General features: G+C 44.3%; 1 protein-coding gene across 1 annotated transcript in view; it reads right to left on the bottom strand.

Annotated features, from left to right (window-relative positions):
- Positions 1-21,533, bottom strand: part of MAMDC2 (MAM domain containing 2) — a 477,864-nt gene that overhangs the window by 13,431 nt on the left and 442,900 nt on the right. Inside the window, exon 12 of the mRNA XM_078677407.1 lies at positions 5,572-5,834. Within this exon, the coding sequence (XP_078533533.1) occupies positions 5,572-5,834 (263 nt within the window). The remainder of the gene's footprint in view (positions 1-5,571; positions 5,835-21,533) is intronic.

The raw sequence follows: 21,533 nt of genomic DNA, 5'->3' as shown, positions 1-21,533 counted from the left end.
TACTTTCTCTAAGGAGCGTGACTCTCGCCAACAACGTCCTATAAGTAACCAAAAGATGCATTGTTTCAGGTGTGGGAGTTTTTCTCACACTTCTAATTTTCCTCATTGTTTCGCGAGGGACAGCATCTGCAATAACTGCGGTATCAAAGGACACTATGCACGTGTATGTAGGTCTGGCAAAAAGAGAGAAATCAGTCAACCAACCTCTGATATTGTGCATACACTTGTAGTTTCCAATGTTAACGGTACAAAGGTTGACACAGAACATATTTTTATGCCATTCTGTGATGTAAGAATTGACAAATTCATATTTAAACTTATGGCAGACTCTGGGTCCCCTTTCACTTTAATTGGTAATAAAATGTGGGATGAAGTGGTTGGTTTAGAAAATGTTCAACTATTACCCTCTGATATCTCGCCCCTTAGTTATAATAAGTCAAAAATAGAGATTTTAGGATACATTATAGCCAACATTTCCTTCAGTGGTAAAAGTATATCTGGGAAAGTTTACGTAACTGTCAGAGGGGACAATCTCCTGGGATGGCGACATCAGCATGATTTGGGGATTATTCTTAATCCGGGAGCGGAAGATCCAAAAAATCAAGTCATGCTAATGGAGGATTTTCTTTCTAATTCTCTTCAAACCCAAATAGATCTTGTGTGTGAGTCAAATAAATATTTTGATGATTATCCTAATGTCTTTTCTGACAAATTGGGCTGTCTGAAGGGATTTGAACATAAAATCATCCTTAAAAAATCTGCCAAACCATGTGTACACAAAGTCAGGAAAGTACCTAACATGATGCTGGAGCCTCTTAGGCTCGAGATTGAAAAATTGTTAAACTTAGGGGTGATTGAAGAGATTGAATCATCGGAGTGGTTAAGTCCAGTGGTTTTAGCACCCAAGGATGGTGGGAAATCGATTAGAATGTGTGTGGATCTTCGCGGCTTGAATGAGTGGATCTGGGTAGACCGTCAGCCATTGCCTAACATAGCTGAGAGCATTAGTATTCTAAAGGGGGCAAAGATATTTAGTGTTCTTGATCTCTCTTCTGCTTACCACCAAGTTGTTCTGCATAAAGATTGCAGACACTTAACATCGTTTGTTACACCTTTGGGTGCTTACCGATTTCTAAGAATGCCGTTTGGCTTAGCTTCAGCAGCCGCATGTTTCCAAAGAGTGATGAAGATGGTTTTGAGCAGTCTCTCCAATGTAATGTTCTTTCAGGACAATATTTTGATTCATGGTGTAGACATGTGTGAACATGACAAAGTGTTAAGATCTGTCTTGGATAAGTTAAATGAGAGTGGACTTACAGTAAAAAAGGAAAAGTGTCGAATTGGTGTAAAATCTGTCACGTATTTGGGACATGTTATTTCTGGGAATGGAATTCAGCCCAAGTTGGAACTAGCTGAGAGCATTGTTAAGGCACCTACTCCAGTGGATAAGGATCAGGTCAAATCATTTTTAGGGATGGCGGAATTTTATTCCAAATTCGTTAAAGGTTTTGCCAGTCTTGTAGAGCCCATCAGGTCTCTTTTGAAAAAAGGTGTACAATTTTCTTGGTCTAGTGATTGCGAGAAAGCCATTGATTTGGTTAAGAAAGAGATAGGTGAGATGCCAACTCTAGGTCATTTTGACTCCAAACTCAAAACCATTTTCACTACCGACGCCAGCCTTAAGGGATTAGGAGCTGTGCTTTCCCAAGTTGTTAATGGTGAAGAAGTCGTTGTTGCTTTCGCTTCAAGAGCTTTAAAGGAAGCTGAGCATAATTATTCTTGTATCGAAAGAGAAGCGTTGGCAGTATATTGGTCTATGTATCACTTCAAATTTTACTTATGGGGGATTCCATTTGTGGTGAAATCTGATCATCGTCCCCTAGTTCAAATTTTTTCATGTCATCAAAGTGATCATATGACACCAAGGTTGAAAAGATGGAGTGAGGGTTTGCAAGAGTTCAACTTTAGTGTACAGTATATTCCAGGGCTAAATAATAAACCTGCTGATTGCCTGTCACGTCTTCCCATTGACAGAGATTGTGTTGCGGAGGTTGCTACTTGTATAAATTTGGTTTTGGAGTCCAGCATTTCCGAGGAGGAATGGTCAAAGAATGTTAACAATGATGTTGTGTTTCAATTGCTGAAGAATGTTATCAAGAATGGTTGGCCAAATTATGACACTCTAGAGAGTGTGTTGAAACCTTTTTGGTCTGTGAGAAATGACTTAACTTTCCTTCAGGACAATTTGATGAGAGGTGATAGAGTGGTACCTCCTAGTGATTTAAGAGAGAGGGTTGTTAATCTCACTCATGAAGGGCATTTGGGTAGAAATCTCACAAAGGCTCGCATCAGGGAAAGATACTGGTGGCCTGGAATGGATCACATGGTGGAAACTGTTGTCAAAGATTGCCATTTATGTGCGGTCAATGACAAGTCACGTACCACCAGTCAATCTCCTTTGTCACCTGTTGAAGTTCCTGTTGCTGTTTGGACAAAACTTGGTTTAGACATTACTAGACCATTTGAACTTATGCCCTCACATGAGAGACATGTTGTATTATTGGTTGATTACACTTCTAAATGGGTAGTATCCAAATGCATGAGTGTAGTCAACTCCAGGACTGTAATTGATTTTTTAAAAGATGTGTTTGTGTCGGAGGGTATTCCCAAGTTTTTACTCACTGACAATGGAGTACAATTCACTTCCAGCGAGATGGGTAATTTCTTGAAAAGTCTTGGTATAATTCATCAGAAAACAGCTCTTTACTCTCCCCAAACAAATGGTCTCACGGAGAGGATGAATAGAGTTGTAAAAAGTTGTGCACAGAGGGCTTTAGAGTCCAAGGTTTCATTTAACAGTGTTTTGAGAGAGACGTGGTGGGCACACCGCACTACTCCTAATGCTGTCATGCAGAGGTCTCCTTTTGAAGCCTTGAGGGGTAGATTAGCTTGTTCTAAACTTAATCCTACTTGGCTTCCGGAGAAGGTGGAAGATGATAGCATTAAAAGAGAAATGAAGAGGAGAGAAGTATTGACTAATTATCAACAAAAGTATAAACAACGTTATGATGCTAAAATGGTTGTTAAACATAAGAAATGGAACATAGGTGACAACGTTCTTGTGAAAAAACCGAAACTTGGTCACAAGGGTGTCTCAAACTTCATTGGTCCTTTCACCATCGTTTCCATTAGAAAAAATGTTGTCACCTTAGACAATGGTTGTACTTGGAACATGTCTAAACTAGCCAAGTGCAATGATGTAAAAAATCATTTCAATGATAATTCCAATCTCTCCAGTGATTCTAGTGCTTCTTCCTCTACTCCTAGGAGATCTCCACAGCTTCCCAAGAAGTTCAATGACTATGTGATGTATTAGTTTTTCTTTCTATCATTTTATGTTCTTCTTACATTGTTGTTACTTCACCTCATAACAAAGAATTTATTTTATTCTTTTATTATGTATAGGGGATGGGATGTGTTATGTTACTGTATCTTTAAGAATGTCATAGTTGATTGCATCATTGATGGAATGATTACATTCCAATTGTGAAAGAATCAGTTGCTGTAATCTCTACCTGTTGATGGTTGTTCATTAAAGCTCCTTCTACAATTCACCTGACTTTTGAGCTTTTATCACATAACTCAAACCCTCATAAGCCCTTGAAAACCTCCTGTCCTTCTTCGATAAAATGTTTTAAAATCTCTTCAGGGACACATCTCCTCCTCGATGCAGCTTGAGGAGTCACTCCTATCAGCACTTTCTTCTCCCACGCTTATTCTTGCAGAGTTCATCCAAACCAACAACGTTGTAAAATGGTCAAACCCTTAAGAAATCCTTTCCATCCTGGGATGTTTGTAACAGCAAAATCGTTAAAATGGACCTGTGAGAATTGCCCCCACTCATCACCAAGTTAATGTACACCTTCCATACCAGTGGGAAATCGAAATACTGCTATTGGGTCTGTTACTCCAGCTCATCGGCCTTTTACCTGGTCTAGGTCCTTGGGCATTCTCTCCAGGCTAGTGAAAAATGCCCACTGTTGGGTGTTTTATGGCAGCAGTAAAGGCTACTTCCAAATCTGCCTTCCACCATCCACTCCTACACTTCACCTAGAAAACCTCCATCATACTTGTAGGGGAGATATCCTGTATCAACTGTGCACATCCTCTACAATGGGCATCCAACAAATCTTTCTAAGCTGCAATAGGCTCGAACCCTCACTAGCCTTGTTTTGGTTGGACTGAATATCTACAATCCCATCTCATCTGAGAGAGATGTGGTAGAAGCTGTTCCTCCTTCTTCTTCCTTTCAGAAGTCTAAGATCTGCCTTCAGAAAATTACTGACCATTTGATTGTTCTGATACGAGAAGTTTGGAGGTAGGAACCTTCCTCTGCAAGGATCAACCCCATGTAAGTCACTCCCACTGCATTTAAGACTCGAACCCAAGTTCATCAGATTGAGAAGGCTGCTAAAAACTCACACATTTAGTCAATCATATGATTAGCCACCTGTGTTACCTCTTTCTATGCCTGAACTAGAATGGTTAGATACCTAAAACCAGGCCTCATCACCTTCTGCGGTCACCTTTCTGTCTGTACTCACTTTTTTAACCACTGTATCTAAACCAAAGTACTATGGGGCTGCCTTCTGTGAGTAGCAGCACTGAAGAAAAGAAAATCCCGAATTAAATAAATACATAAGATCTGCTTATTTAAAGAAGATTCAAATTCTGTTTTAGGTGCAAAGTGACCATTTCATCTTCAGGAAACTCTGCCCAAACTCTCGCATCAGTAGCAACAATAGGAAGTAGTGGGGCTGTTTTACATCACATTGACACACATTTGTCAAATAGCATAGGGGCAGTTTTTGTCTGCTCCTTTTCTTTTCTGATATTTGCCTCTCCACCTCCTTTTTTGGGCAAGGACCTTGCGCCCCCTGTACTATCTACACAACATCTCTAGCTCTAGCAGTTTACTGTGTCCTATTGAAGCATTCAAAAGGGACTACAGAGAACTGAGAGCATTATCACGTTTCTCACCCCTCCGCAGCATTCATCATGCACTTTTGTAACCCACAATGTATACATTTATACCACTGTGCCTATGTCCAGATCGGCCGCAGCCTGTAATATTAATCACCTCATGTGGCTTGGCACTACCGTAATCTAGCACTCAGTTATTTTCAGGTTTTTTTTCTGCCACTTATACAGAGAAGTAATAGTGGAGTTTGTCTCTAATAACTTGTATTTCTGAGATCGCACATTAAGAATCTGTTCACTGTGGTCTGGATGTGTTATTAATATAATTTTGCATAATCTGATAGACAAGAAAATGTTTCTGAAGTGTGATTGTCTACATTAAGGACCCACTCAAGTCCTTAGTCATAGGTCGAGATAAGCTCAATTTACCCTATGATCCTTGACCTTTCAAGGCGCATTTGTCGACAAGGGCTGGATCAAGGTCTAGGGTTGGCCACAGGTTGCGCTCACAAAGTAACCTAAGGCACACGCCAGAAGGATGGTGTCAGGTGTTAGTTCTCTACTTTGCCTGCAAGGAGTGGCTGCATTTACCTGGTGATGCTTATCACACTCGTACTCAATAAGTCCTCGCAGCCATGTGATGCTCTGTTCTCCTCTCCGTCGCCACAGCATGGTCTCCTTATGACCGCCACCTTCCTTTCTCAAGTACACGTTCAACAATCCAGTTCCAGTTCCATACATGTGGTAGAAGAACGACAAGCACTGCTTGCCAGTGATGGCGCGGAGTGTTTTTGAAACGAGGCGTGACTTGTGTCCATACACCATGTTCGAGGCCTCTATGTACATGTAGTACCCTAAGGGAAACAGATGGGATGAAAATAAGTATTTAGAATACGTATACCTTGGTTTTCAAAAATTAAGATCCAAAATGGCTGAACGATCTAAAATGGCTGAAACGAATGGTAAATATACTGCACACATATGACGCTATTTGATTTATTGGAGCATGTATAGGACAGCTCACCATCAAAAGCAGTTGTAGGGTGGTCAACAACAACGAATACCAGAAGTGCGCTTCAAAATGAAAAACTATTTGTGAAAAAAGAAATTGCAGATATACACAACGAATTTGCATTTGCACGCTTCCTTTTACATTTTTCTAAAAGGGTTAAGTTTTGCCTTTAAAAATGAATGCATGTCAGTGATGCATGTGTTGAAGTGATACGATACAGTTGCCACAAATGTATCAATTTTGATCTCAATAAATTGCTACAAATAACAAAAGTATTTGCTCATTGAAAAACATTAGACCTGATTGAGTATAAAAAAAGTTGAAAATTTACTCCGGTGTGTTTATTCTTTTATTTGGACCAAACATCTCACTTTTTTTTTTTATTAAACAGACTGCTTCCAGGAGGCAACGAAGAAGCAATTTACCAGCAGTGGTTCTTCTGGAATTGTTTTGTGAATCCTAAACCCTTGAATTTACGAATGTGTCAAACAACAGAACTTTGCATCGTGCAGTTGCACTTTAAAACATTTTTTCTTCATGTTGAAAATGTTTTTCATTGTGGAAGAACCTTTTCTCCCAGACTCCCACCAATTTGGGTGGGGGTTTCCGTGCCTGTTCCCACCTTGGATACGAATTTACTCCGCCCCTTGACAGGAGTAAATCTATAACCACAGCCAAGTAGAGAATGTGCTTTACAAAAGTTTGGATTTACCTACAAAACCGTAGGATTTTGGATGTTCCTCTACTTTGCAATTCATCCCTGCCCAGAATGCCCACTCCGCATTCTGTGAAAATATTTGTTCATGTGTAATATTACTCTATGCTGCTGTAATATTGTGTGATTAATTTGCTTAGAGAACATTAATTCGTGTTTTGAAACTGCAAAACTTGAATTTACACTAGTTAAACAAGATGTTTACATACCTAAATCCAACTTTTGTACATGAATGTCGATTCACCAAAATGCTAGGCGTGCAAGTGTCATCACACACCCTTTGACCTAAATGCCATCATAGGAAGTGAAAACATGACCTTTAATCTTAATCTTCCCAGTAAGTTATGTCAAATGGCCTTAACCTAGTGGAAAGCAAAATTATTGACATATCTGAAGTTTCATAATAATCTCTTGATTAATACAACAACACAAAAGAGACAAATTACTGTTTTAGATAACATCCATATTAAGGTCCTGATATAATATGTCTCCTTACGATTCGGTTCGGACTGCAACCACCCGCTTGTCGGACCGATGCATTACGATGCGTGCGGTTGGAGGCAGTAGTTGGAGGGACTGATCGACGCTTTCCGACTGGTCGATCGAAAACCCACCATAATCCCTTAACCACGTTTCTGCCGTTGGGACTATGATGTTGGATTCCGACAGCCTTTCCATGTCAGGCTTTCTGACATGGAAAGACTGTCGGAAAGCGGCATTGGGGGCCCCTAGCAGGGTTTCCTTCCCCCTTGCCCTGCGCATCTGACCTTGGACCTTCTTCTCCTAGTCAGGGTAAGGGTGATACACTTCTAAAATAAACCCTGCTCACCCCCTTGGTAGTTTGGCATGACCAGACAGGCTTATCTCAGAGGCAGTATGTAAAGCATTTGTGCACACATACAATAATAAGGTGAAAACACTACAAATGAACACCACACCAGTGTAGAAAAATAGGTAATCTTTATAATCTTTATCTAAAGCAAACAAGACCAAAACGACAAAAATCCAAAATACAGTTATCAAGATATGACTTTTAAAAGGTAAAGCCACTGTCACTCCAAAGACAGACAGTCAATCCACAAACCCGCAGAGGGACACAGGATGGCTAAGCAAGAAAATACCAACTTTCTTAAAGTGGTATTTTGAAGCACACAATATAAAAATCATCTTTACTAAAAGACATATTTTTATATTCTGAGTTCAGGCATAATAAACGTCATTTTTTTACCTTTTACCAATAGATAGTTGTACTTGTAAGATGTTATAAATAAACTCCCATTCTGGCCTATGGGACAAATAGCCTTTGAATAGTGAAAAACAAAATACACTGTATTTCACTATCAGGATATGTCACACACATCAGTACATGTCCCACCTTTCACATACACTACACCCTGCCCACAGGGGTACCATGTACCTACCTTATGGGTGACTCACGTGTAATAAATCGGAAGGTTAGGGCCTGGCAAGGGGATGCACTTGCCAGGTCGATATAGCAGTAGAGAATGTGCGCAGACACTGCAGTGATAGGTTTGAGAACCATTTGAAAGGCTCCTTGCTGCAGCAGTTGACTCACTGACCGTGCGTCTGCCTTTCGCTGTTCTCATCTGCCTGCAGCTACCAGTTCAACCCCACTGCCTGATCATCGCTCAGTTTGACACTCCAGGTAATCTCTACCCTGAACCCCCGAGTCTCTGTATCCGTTAGATACATTTTTGGGGGCTGTAATTGTAAGTGTGGGGATTTACAGTTTTCTTTACCATTTCTTTTGGGCCGACTGTTGTTGCGGGCACTTGTATACAGGGCTAGTCTTTCTCAAGGGTTGGGGGCACTTTCCCGTCTCCCGCCTCGTGTTTGCCTTGTAGCCCTGCCCCCTCCTGCTCCCGCTGTTTTCCCATAGGCTACGGTCCCCACAAGCTTCTTCTTGCTCCACACCCTCCCACCTCCTGACCAGCCCACCTCACATCCCAGGACTTTTTTATGGAGGTCTCTGTGTGACACCTGTGAGTAGCACTTGAACTCTGATCTTGCCAGCTGCCCCCCCACCGCTGCAGCAGTTGTCTCCATGATAGTGTGTCTGCCTTTCGCTGTTCTCATCTCCCTGCAGCTATCATTTCACCCCCGCTGCCTGAGCTTTGCTCAGTTGCCTGGCCCAGATAACCACTCCCCTGATCCCCAGCATCTCTGAATGTAATCTCTAAATAGTTTTTGGGCTGTAATTGTAAGTGTGGGGATTTTCTTTTTTTTACTATTTAGTTTGGGCTAACTGTCGTTGTGGGCACTTGTATACAGGACTAATCTTTTTCGAGGGTTGGGTGCACTTCCCTGTTTCCCACCTTGCGTTTGCCTTGTAGCTCTACCCTTTCCAGCTGTTTTCGCATAGGTTACCGTTCCCGTATGCTTCTCCCGCTCCACGCCCTTCCGCCTCCCGGCCAGCCCCTCCCGCCCCCCAGGACTTGTTATGGAGGCCACTGCGTGACCATGCAGCAGATGCGCGCAGTGGGTGTGCTGCTGCATGCCGAAGGTGCACCAAAGGTAAGCGCGCCAGCATCTGGATCATGCCCAGCGCAAAGAATCCTGGCCTCCCGCACTTCCACAAATATTCTGCTGAAGACCTTTGTGCCCCGGACACCGGATGCAACAACAACTGCTGCCTTGCATCGCTAAGCTTCACAGTGGGACCTTTCACCTTCATCCGCTGCTGATTCACCTCAACTCCATAACCGACCTCGTTTCAACGTGATGTTTGCTTTTATATATATATATATATATATATATATATATATATATATATATATATATATATATATTACCTACTGGCGGTCGCCAGTAGGTATATATAGTTAGGATTTTTTGGAATAGGGATTTCTGAAAATTCTATGTTGAATAACTTTGGCGTTGATGGACGGAATTGGCTGAAATTTTCAGGAAAATGGTACATTTTGTGTCTGAGCGTCCCCTGAAAGTTTGGGGGGGGTTTCGTTAAGCGGGGGCCGAGAAAAAAGGGGGGTCCCAAAACGTGTTTTTAACATTGAGTTTTCCATAGGGCGGTTGGACTCACTTTTAGCTCGAACGGCTGAATGGATTTCTATGAAACTTGGCAAAATTGTAGAGACTGTTTGCCCGATGTGCCTTTGCTAGGTCTCAAGATATGTGCTCCAGTGGATTTTGAGAAATTAACGTTAAAAAAAATATATATATCTGTGACAGCGTCCCGGTTAGCGCCCCGGTTCGCGTACCAGACGCGTAACGGAACTTCGCGAGGAGAAGCGGATTGGCTCTCCGGTGACTGTCAACATTCTAAACAGTCCGGAGCGGCTGCCATCTTGTCTCTCGGTAGGATCGAGAGACAAGAGGTGGAAATAAACGAAGGGGGAAATGAATGAAAGGGGGCAAGGTAGACCCCTCCTGACCCCCTAGGATTGATGTGGGGGCTATTAAAGGGCCCCGCGGGGCAAAAAAATAAAATAATTTTTTTTTCGATTTTTCGCGGTGGAAGCGCTATCCGGTACGCGAACCGGGTAGCTCACCGGTAGCGTAACGGGAGTCCGCCATCTTGTGTTTCGGACGAATTTAGTCACAAGATGGAGGATAAACAATGTTGGGAGTGGGTATAAGGGGGCACGGGAGACATATCCTGACCCCCTAGGTTTTGTGAGGGTGGCTGAGGAGGCCCATATATGTAAAAAAAACAAAACAACAAGGGGAAAACCAAGGGAAATAGTAAAATAATATTTTAGAGTGCTTTGAGGTAGGGTAGCTCTGAATAGAGCTGTTGTGTTGTGTGGGTGATGTAAGTACCAACATGTAGGTACCAATGAAGAGTCTAAAATTCATCAGTGATGTCACTGACCATGTCATGAATGATGTAATATGTGACATGATCAGCAGTGGATTGCGGGTGCGCGATATATAGTTAGTGCAACTAACTATATATGCGAATTTCAATGGTTTTGTGTGAGTAAAATAAGGTTTTGTAAATGCTAATTCCTGGCTGTGTGTCCCTCCTGCCTCTGAAGAAGAAAGAGTGGACTTTCAAAACGCGTCGGGCGGAGGAATTGACTGTCATAAGTAAGCGGAGAACAGAAGTCCCTCCATACCCGGATTAAAGGCTTACCACCTTATGTTTGTGGCCGTGTGCTGACTCACCGAGTGGGAACTGGTAGTTTGGAGCATAGAATATTGGGCGGCTGCCCAGCCGCCGAGTCGCGCACTGCCCCAGAACAGGAGGGACACACAGCCAGGAATATTCCATGCTGAAATGTGGGCCCCAGACAAGGGATTGAGGAGAGACACTGCTCGCCGCGGCCCATCCGCGGGCTTGAAAGTAAGACAGGAATTAGTGCTACCATCGAGGGATGCAAATGCCGGGACCTCAGTTCCCATAATGCAGCAGTAAATAGACTGGCCAATTGAGGGCGTAATTATAGAATTAAAGGGGCTGTAACCGGATGCACGCATTCAATTCTGAGAAGCCTCTGAAGAAGAAAGAGTGGACTTTCGAAACGCGTCAGGCGGAGGAATTGACTGTCATAAGTAAGCGGAGAACAGAAGTCCCTCCATACCCGGATTAAAGGCTTACCACCTTATGTTTGTGGCCGTGTGCTGACTCACCGAGTGGGAACTGGTAGTTTGGAGCATAGAATATTGGGCGGCTGCCCAGCCGCCGAGTCGCGCACTGCCCCAGAACAGGAGGGACACACAGCCAGGAATATTCCATGCTGAAATGTGGGCCACAGACAAGGGATTGAGGAGAGACACTGCTCGCCGCGGCCCATCCGCGGGCTTGAAAGGAAGACAGGAATTAGTGCTACCATCGAGGGATGCAAATGCCGGGACCTCAGTTCCCATAATGCAGCAGTAAATAGACTGGCCAATTGAGGGCGTAATTATAGCATTAAAGGGGCTGTAACCGGATGCACGCATTCAATTCTGAGACGCCTCTGAAGAAGAAAGAGTGGACTTTCGAAACGCATCAGGCGGAGGAATTGACTGTCATAAGTAAGCGGAGAACAGAAGTCCCTCCATACCCGGATTAAAGGCTTACCACCTTATGTTTTTGGCCGTGTGCTGACTCACCGAGTGGGAACTGGCAGTTTGGAGCATAGAATATTGGGCGGCTGCCCAGCCGCCGAGTCGCGCACTGCCCCAGAACAGGAGGGACACACAGCCAGGAATATTCCATGCTGAAATGTGGGCCACAGACAAGGGATTGAGGAGAGACACTGCTCGCCGCGGCCCATCCGCGGGCTTGAAAGGAAGACAGGAATTAGTGCTACCATCGAGGGATGCAAATGCCGGGACCTCAGTTCCCATAATGCAGCAGTAAATAGACTGGCCAATTGAGGGCGTAATTATAGCATTAAAGGGGCTGTAACCGGATGCACGCATTCAATTCTGAGAAGCCTCTGAAGAAGAAAGAGTGGACTTTCGAAACGCGTCAGGCGGAGGAATTGACTGTCATAAGTAAGCGGAGAACAGAAGTCCCTCCATACCCGGATTAAAGGCTTACCACCTTATGTTTGTGGCCGTGTGCTGACTCACCGAGTGGGAACTGGTAGTTTGGAGCATAGAATATTGGGCGGCTGCCCAGCCGCCGAGTCGCGCACTGCCCCAGAACAGGAGGGACACACAGCCAGGAATATTCCATGCTGAAATGTGGGCCACAGACAATGGATTGAGGAGAGACACTGCTCGCCGCGGCCCATCCGCGGGCTTGAAAGGAAGACAGGAATTAGTGCTACCATCGAGGGATGCAAATGCCGGGACCTCAGTTCCCATAATGCAGCAGTAAATAGACTGGCCAATTGAGGGCGTAATTATAGCATTAAAGGGGCTGTAACCGGATGCACGCATTCAATTCTGAGAAGCCTCTGAAGAAGAAAGAGTGGACTTTCGAAACGCGTCAGGCGGAGGAATTGACTGTCATAAGTAAGCGGAGAACAGAAGTCCCTCCATACCCGGATTAAAGGCTTACCACCTTATGTTTGTGGCCGTGTGCTGACTCACCGAGTGGGAACTGGTAGTTTGGAGCATAGAATATTGGGCGGCTGCCCAGCCGCCGAGTCGCGCACTGCCCCAGAACAGGAGGGACACACAGCCAGGAATATTCCATGCTGAAATGTGGGCCACAGACAAGGGATTGAGGAGAGACACTGCTCGCCGCGGCCCATCCGCGGGCTTGAAAGGAAGACAGGAATTAGTGCTACCATCGAGGGATGCAAATGCCGGGACCTCAGTTCCCATAATGCAGCAGTAAATAGACTGGCCAATTGAGGGCGTAATTATAGCATTAAAGGGGCTGTAACCGGATGCACGCATTCAATTCTGAGAAGCCTCTGAAGAAGAAAGAGTGGACTTTCGAAACGCGTCAGGCGGAGGAATTGACTGTCATAAGTAAGCGGAGAACAGAAGTCCCTCCATACCCGGATTAAAGGCTTACCACCTTATGTTTGTGGCCGTGTGCTGACTCACCGAGTGGGAACTGGTAGTTATATATATGTGTTATTTATGGAATTTTGAGTTTGTGCACGGCGGCTCACTGGAGAATCATCAAGACTACAGCTACCACAAGCCACTGGGGTGGCCACGCCCAGATGGGCGGGGTCATTAATCTTTAAAAACTGTGGTCATTGAAACCTACCGTGTCCATTACTCTACATGATGCCCATGGCCCTTGAGAAAGTGCTTTTCAGCATGAAACGCATCGGGCGAGGCCGTTTATTTCAGCGAGGCACGGCTGCTGTCCTGTTCTGTTTTCTCTCCATTAAAATTCCTTGGCAGAAGAAAATGACTTTTTGTGGGCTCCCTCATTCGCAGGCAACTCTGTGTTGGGATACAGTGCGGCACCACCTGAGCCGCGAGGGAAGCACCGCCGCATGAAAATGCGGTCCCGTTGTGGTGTTTAACTACGCTGCGACATTGGGGAAAGTCAGCCTAATGGAGGATGTCAAAAACATTGCGGACTGCAACATGTGTTTACCGCAACCCACTGGGGATGTTATTTATGGAATTTTGAGTTTGTGCACGGCGGCTCACTGGAGAATCACCGAGACTACAGCTACCACAAGCCACTGGGGTGGCCACGCCCAGATGGGCGGGGACATTAATCTTTAAAAACTGTGGTCATTGAAACCTACCGTGTCCATTACTCTACACGATGCCCATGGCCCTTGAGAAAGTGCTTTTCAGCATGAATCGCGTCGGGCGAGGCAGTTTATTTCAGCGAGGCATGGCTGTTGTCCTCTTCTGTTTTCTCTCCATTAAAATTCCTTGCCAGAAGAAAATTACTTTTTGTGGGCTCCCTCATTCGCAGGCAACTCTGTGTTGGGATATATATATATAATATCCACAGCACAGAGAGTGTCCACAGCACGGCAATTTCCTTTTTCTTCTCTTACACCATGTGCAATACAAAAGGACGGTCGACGCGTTTCGGTTGATGCCTTCAACTGGACCATATATATATATATATATATATATATATATATATATATATATATATATATATATATATATATATATATATGTATAAAACGAGAACTCCGCTGGTTAGATATCTTGTCTTCCACACAATCATGGACACGGACCCAGTCAGTGCTCATATATATAAATATATACAATACTCTTTCAGCCTTAGAGTGCCCCTGTAAAGAACACCCTACACCACCAGCGACACCCTCTCATTTTACAGCTCAGCGTGGATGGCACTGTGCTAATCCAATGCTTAAAAACTTTGCGTGCTGCAAACCTCTAAGTCATATTTTCGAAGCCACTCAAATCTACTTTGCATGCCTTTGAATGGCTTAAAAAATATGGAGTAATGCAACACAGCACTAATCGGTGTGTTTTATTACTCAGCACAAGGGGGTCATTCCATGGGTTTTGCGGTGGGTGTTCCCATGCAACGCTTGTGGTTTTTGACGCATTCCCAAAATTCCTGCAGCACACCTAGAAAAATGAAAAGCCTCTCAGGACGGTGTCCCTTCCTGCACAAAACAATTCTGCCTACAACACAGGCACCCTTGCACCATGAAGCAAGGGTGCCTGTATTGGTAATAGGCTGTTGAAACGGCTTCAGTGCACGGGGGAAGGACAGGAATGTGCAGTATTGGATAAATATGGCCCTTTCCCAGTGACGCAGCTCAGAAAGGTGACTTGCTGCACTGCCCTCCGCCACTAATGGCATAACTATGCCCCCTTGTATCTTCTTAAAAAGTACAATAAACTGTTTAAAAACAGTTGCATCACAGACCACCTAGAGGCTAACCTGGAGAAGATAGTACGCTCTGCACATACACTGTGGATGCAGGAAAAGCAAAAATAAAAAGAGGTGCGTTCAGATTATAGCGCAGACTTTATTTATAAAGATAGGTTCCTAAAGTGTCACCATGCCGCCTATGATTCTTATAGGGGCACCAGGACGGCAAGAAATACTGTCTTCTAGTATTCTGCCAAAACACATCATGGCCACATAAAAAGGGGGAAATGTAGGGAACAACAGACACATAGTGGAGGAAAGACCAGGGCACCCTAGTCTTAGCACTAGGAGGCTCTTCTAGTAGCTCGTGTATTTGAAAGAGGATAGGTTCAAGTCGTCTCTCCCTTACAATGGAAAAAAACGTTTCTACATTATTCATTTTATCCTTTGCTGAGCGTCAAGTACACAAGAATGGATGTTTGGCTAAAACCTGATATCAGTATGTTAAAATATCAGTGCTTATTCCATCTCATGCTTTGGTTTCCTTAAAGCATATTATAAAAAGCTATGTTTACTCTGTAAAGTCTGCAGACAGCTGATGTGGCTAAAAAGATTAATTTACACCAGGTGTTAAAAATCCCTTCGGATTAGCCTGCTTAATCCTTGTCAGTTCTTCCTTGTGTATTGATTTTGCAGATGTTACTTTATACAATGGATAGCTCGGGCCAAATACAACAGATGATACACGTTTTTTTAACTTTGTAAATGTAAAATTATTTTTAAGTGAAGGGGTGAAAATAAAGTCCTGGTGTAAAAATGTCTGCATTGTATTTATCTGTAATATAGGCTCGCACAGCTATTTGTGCTAGACAGTCACGTTTATGAAGTGGAGGCAGTTAAAAAGTTTAACCCCTTCCATGCTGGTGACGGAACCAATCCGTCACCAGCCACGGGTGGGCTGTGCTAATGACAGAGTGGTTCCGTCACGGCCCGGCCACCGCACCTGCGCCGCACTAATTTCACGCCTGCGCGGCGCGTTCTTTTGAGCGGGCGGGCCGTGATGGAACCACTCCGTCATTAGCACAGCCCACCCGAGGCTGGTGTCGGAGTGGTTCCGTCACCAGCATGGCAGCGCCACGCGGCCCCTCTCCCCACCAGCGCCGCGGCGGAATTACCACCGCGGCCAAGGGGTTGAATTGCTTTTCCGAAAATTCTGCAGAAAAATATCATTACGACATACAGTAAACACATAAATGCAAAAATTAAATCTAGTGCAGTAACTGCCGTGCTGGCGTTTATAAAACATCATATTTTGAAGTCTGACACCATTGTTCGAACCCTTGCAGTGCAGCACCGAGTATGGCTAATGGTAAATAATGTTGCAGTTTTTCTGTTTTGATTTGTTTTGAATCGTCATTACCTCGCAGTCTACCAGTGCAAAGAGGAGGTGTCTTGGTGTGATAGGTGGTGCATTCACATGCTGTTCTGAGGGCAGTAGCTTAGTCAATCAGATTCGGAAGATGGGAAGGGGCAGACATTTTAAATGTCCTAACAATGAAGGGTAAGATGACCAGGTTTAGTATGGACTGTTTCTATGAGGGACAGGGTCAATACTGTTTTGCATTAGGTGGGCCTCTGTCTAGAGTGCCACAGTGTAGAAATACGATGGGTTGGAATGCTATGATGAGCGGTTACCCCAAGCCGTAGTTAGACTATTTGCAAACATTCATCTCATCCCCTTTTAGGTGTTTAATTGGCAGCAGTATTCCTGGAAACATGGGACTGGTGCAGCTTTTCAAGCCTACTACTACCAATGTTTATGAATTTCAAAAAGTAGTACATTTACACCAATTCAAGGAGTACTTCTATGGGTACAGATGTACTACATTTTTGGTACACTGTTCAGTATGCATATTTATGTTCCCGGTCTCTAAAATAAACAAGTTAAAATGTCTTCAAGATGGTGAGGAAAACTGACACAAACATACCAGATCTGAATCAGGGTCCTCAGACTCAACTACCAAGCCAAAAATGCATTTATGTGAGGTTCCACATCTCGCACACCCCGCCTCTGAAGCTACACCCTTAACTGTCCTATGCTTCAAAAACGCTGTTCTCAATTATTGGCACATGGGGTTCTGCTGTCTTTGTGTCTCCATAATGGACAAAAATAATTTTCAAGGGATGGGGCAGAGCACACAATCAGTCATTGCTGCTACAAGTGTAAGTGTAAGACCTATAAAAGTCTCATATTTTTACATGAGTCTGGCTTGCCTTTGTGTGTGATGGTTATGTTTTTATGCTTGTAAAGCGCTCGAATGCAGAGGCGTCTTGGCGCTGAGGTGTAGACAGAGAGACATAGTGATTAGATGGCCTATACAGCTGTAAACAGCCAGGTTTTCAAACTCTTCCTAATAAGTTGATAGTTGGATTGAAGCTTCATAGGAAGTGGCAGTTTATTCCAGAGTTTGGCCGCGCAGTGTGTAGTTGAACAACCCCCCATCTTGCCCGGCTAACCTTTGTGGTTTTAATAAGGCCTAGACCGGCCGATCTGAGGATACGTGAGGGTACATATGGTGTGAATAGTTTCTGAAGATGCTCAGCACCGCCTCCATAGATTGCCTTATGCACAAGACTTAGAAATTTGAATTCTATGCGCTGTTTAATGGGCAGCCAGTGAAGAAAAGTAATTCCTTCCGAGGTTGGCTGAATGTTTAATAGAAGCCTCGCTGCCGCGTTTTGAAGGGATTGCAATTTTTGCAGTTGAAATGTATCGATTCCCATAAATGGAGCGTTACAGTAGTCCAGTTTCTATAGAAAAAGTGCCACTGTCACTATCTTTTGAAGCTCTTGGGTGATAAAAGGGAAAATCTTTCTCAAGATTTTTAAGAGAAAGAAACACAATGAAATATGACTATTTTTTTGGGAACCAAAATTCAATTTATCATCAAAAATGATCCCCAGGTTCCTGACCTTCGCTACTGGGTAGGGACACTCTCCGGCTTCAGTTGGCCACCAAGACCGGTTCCAACAGGGCTGGCCTGACCCAAACTCCATCACCTCTGTTTTATCTGTGTTTATTTTCAGATAGTTCTGACTCATCCAGGCCATAATCTCGGTGAGACATGTGTGGAACCTGGCTGCTGTGGTCTCTGGCTGGTTGATGATCGAGATGACAAGTTGGGTGTCATCGGCGTACGAGACCAGAGCAAAGCCATGCCTCCTGACGAGATTGACCAAAGGGGTGATGTAAAGATTGAACATGGTCGGGAAGAGGGCAGACCCCTGTGGAACGCCACAAGGAAGGTGGAAACTGCTCGACTTCATGCCATCCCAGAACAGTATCTGCTCTCTGGTCTCCAGAAAGGAGGACATGAGGGTGAATGTGGCCCCCTCTAAAATAGGCACTAAAATAAAGGGCATTAGTGATTAACAGCAACACACAGTTTGGCAGGCCCATTGCAAAGGCAGGAGATGGTACAGCAATGTGGGTAGATATGTAGCCTTGGGTGTCCTTTGCATCTGTTCAATGCCCAATTAAAATACTGGGAAGCAGTTTTACCCAGGCAGAGAACTGTCATGATACTTTCCACACACAGCACCTATGGTCAGGACTCGAGTCTAACAGAAATCTGTGATTACTGAAGGCATACACTAGCTGATGGAATAATGGGCATGCGTTTTTAGAAGTGACCATGTGACAAATTAGGAATCTCTGTTTGTGGTATCCACACACATCACTGAGAGGAACCAAGATCACCCCTTTTCTGAAGGAAGGGTAATGGAACCCTTTAAAACCCAAAGATCTCATATATTCATCCATGTCTTGTTCTGTCAAAAGCATGGTTGATTGGGTTCCTACTAGGTGGTGATGTCTCGACCTGCTGGATGAGAGTTCATTCAGTGGTGTGCAACTTTAAAGTCACATCTGCCTGGTACTGAACAGTTCGAGGGCCTCAGGAATGTAAATTGAGGGCCCCATGCTGCAGGGAAAAAGGACCTAGGGGCTATTCTAGGTGTCTGGGGATCATCTTAAGATTGCTGCCCCAGGATGGTGCCATTGCACAGGTTGGGCGTAGCTTATAGTTGGCAGTATGGCAGTGGGGACCTTTTTGGGATATTTGATGAAACGTTCTAGGTTGAAGCAGTATCAATGGGGCAGTGTTTTGCTCCCAGGCTTTGAGTAAAATAAGGACAACGTCCGACTGTGTGGTTCATTACAGTTTCTTCCCCCCACAGCCTCTACTATGGAGGAAGGAGAGCCTCAAAGGAGCCAAAACCTGGAGATATTCAACTGGGTGCTATGCATAAGCATATTGGTATGCACATGTCCTAAGTTCAAAACTAGGAAGAACATGTCACATTGAAAGCCTTGACAGAGAAGTTGGAAGTACTGATGTTATGTGATTTCTAAAGACAGACTTCTCAGGCCAATCCATTGAACAACTGTTTAAACAATTCCTGATACCACCACATAATACCCAGTGTAAGGATTATGAAGGGTCCCATTTACACAGCATACTAGCACTTATGCTACATGCATAGCACAGAGGTCTCAGATTTCAAGAACCTACTCAACATAGTACAAGACTTGTCAGTGAGTGTACTAAACATAAATTCTCCGGCCTGAAACTATTTGGTGATCGGAAGAGACAATTCCCAGGCTCTTCAAAGGAAGACACGTACTGGGGCTTTGAAGGGGGAGTCAAACGCATCAGCTTCACATGCCAGAGTCACCGAAGTTGAGCAGTTTTAAAAAAACATTACATTTTGAAAAGACCCAACTGGTCAGGTTACAGACCATGCACAGATCTTCTAAAAATCAGTGGATCTGACAAAATAAATGTGTGGTGTGGGGGTGGTTGTTGACTGGTTGGAGGGTGCCTTCAGATCTTCGAGGCAACATGAGAAACTGACATTTTGTCTAAATTATTCTAGAATTGGGAGCACAACTCACTTCTTGGCTGAAAGACTGGGCAAAGAGAGAAGAACTCATAGAAGGGGTTTCAAGTTTTCCAGATAAGAATGGAGTCTTTCGATACCACCAAAGGAACAAGGCAGCGGAACATACTCAACATTTTTCTGAGTATAGAGGTTTACGAGGGATGTAGGTGGTTCAATTGTCATATTGAAACCCTCCCCTTCAATATTGTGGCTCCCCTGAAAACTATACATTTGATTTGGTGATGGAGATGTCTAGCAATATATTGAACTAGCAGCCTGCCCCGACGTTGTCCGGGTATGAAATAGAATCAGTGCAATGTGTGTAATAGGCAATTCAAAATTGTTTTAAAATCTCCCGGTATACAACATTTTTTGTTTCATTTGAATCTGGACGGAGAATAAATAGGTTATGGACATTGCCGGACCTAGAGATGAAAGCCTGTTAGTTACACTGTGTCAGAAATGTAAGTCGTTACGTATGCAGCATTCGGCAAGTTTGACAAAAGGTAGTATGCAGCATTCGGTAAGTATCAGAACAGATAAGATGAGTGAAATGCCTTCTGTAACAATTGCCGTGCAGTGGGTGCGCTGTGTAGTCCGTTAGTTATGGTAACGGCATTCGCCCCCAGTACGTCTGACACGCCCCCATCCCCAATGAAAATGCGAAGTGTGTGACCCTGTAACGTGTGTCCCCGGTATTTTGCCATCCGCTATTTTGCCGGTTTACAACCATTACAAAGAAACTTTTACCACGCAGTGCTGTTACAACGCAGGTTTTACCACGCATACCATTACAACGCATTACACTGGGGGGCGCTCTAGGATAGGGAATAAGTTTCATTTACTATCCAACACCTTCCCTACTATCCACGGGGACTGGAGTTGGAATAGTAAATTAAACTATTCACTATCCAGCACCCCCAAGTGTAATGCGTTGTAATGGTATGCGTGGTAAAACCTGCGTGGTAACAGCATGCGTGGTAAAAGCATGCGTTGTAACGTCATACATTCATTTTGCCATTTAGGCAACCCACATGGCGTGAACGGCGAACGCACCGGAATTATTTTAACGCACCACCCAGTGTTATTGTAAAGGCTTTCGCCCCCAGTACGTCTGACAAGCCCCCAGCACAACGCACACGCGCACAGTACGTCTGACACGCCCCCAGCACAAATGAAAATACGAAGTGTGTAACCCTGTAACGTGTGTGTCCGCGCCCCCAGCTTAACGCATACGGCCACTTTTTGTGTGTGACCCTGTAACGTGTGTGTCCGCGCTCCCAGCTGAACGCATACCTCCACTTTTTGCAGGACTTGTTTGCTCCAGGATTTATGAATGCCGCGCGATTGCTGGCACACGTTGTGTTTCCCCACACCCACAAGGAACGCTTCTCTTTGTCGGAATGGCGCATTGGCCACGCCCCCAGCATAACGCACAAGTTTTGTTTCCCCATGCCCCCAAGGAACGCTTCTCTTTGTCGGAATGCCGCATTGGCCACGCCCCCAGCACAACGCACACGTTTTGTTTCCCCACGCCCACAAGGAACGCTTCTTTTTGTCGGAATGCCGTGCCCCGCCCACGCCCACAAGGGACTACTTTGCCGGTAAGGTCCTTTTACGTTTCTAATGTATATGGTGGGCATCTGTATAGCCTATGTCATTCTGCTGCAACTGTCCTTTCC

The sequence above is a fragment of the Lissotriton helveticus genome, chromosome 2_1, assembly GCF_964261635.1.
Source record: "Lissotriton helveticus chromosome 2_1, aLisHel1.1, whole genome shotgun sequence".
Taxonomy (NCBI): Eukaryota; Metazoa; Chordata; class Amphibia; order Caudata; family Salamandridae; genus Lissotriton; species Lissotriton helveticus.
Note: the sequence above shows the minus strand (reverse complement) of the source record. Positions and strands in the feature narration are given on the sequence as shown.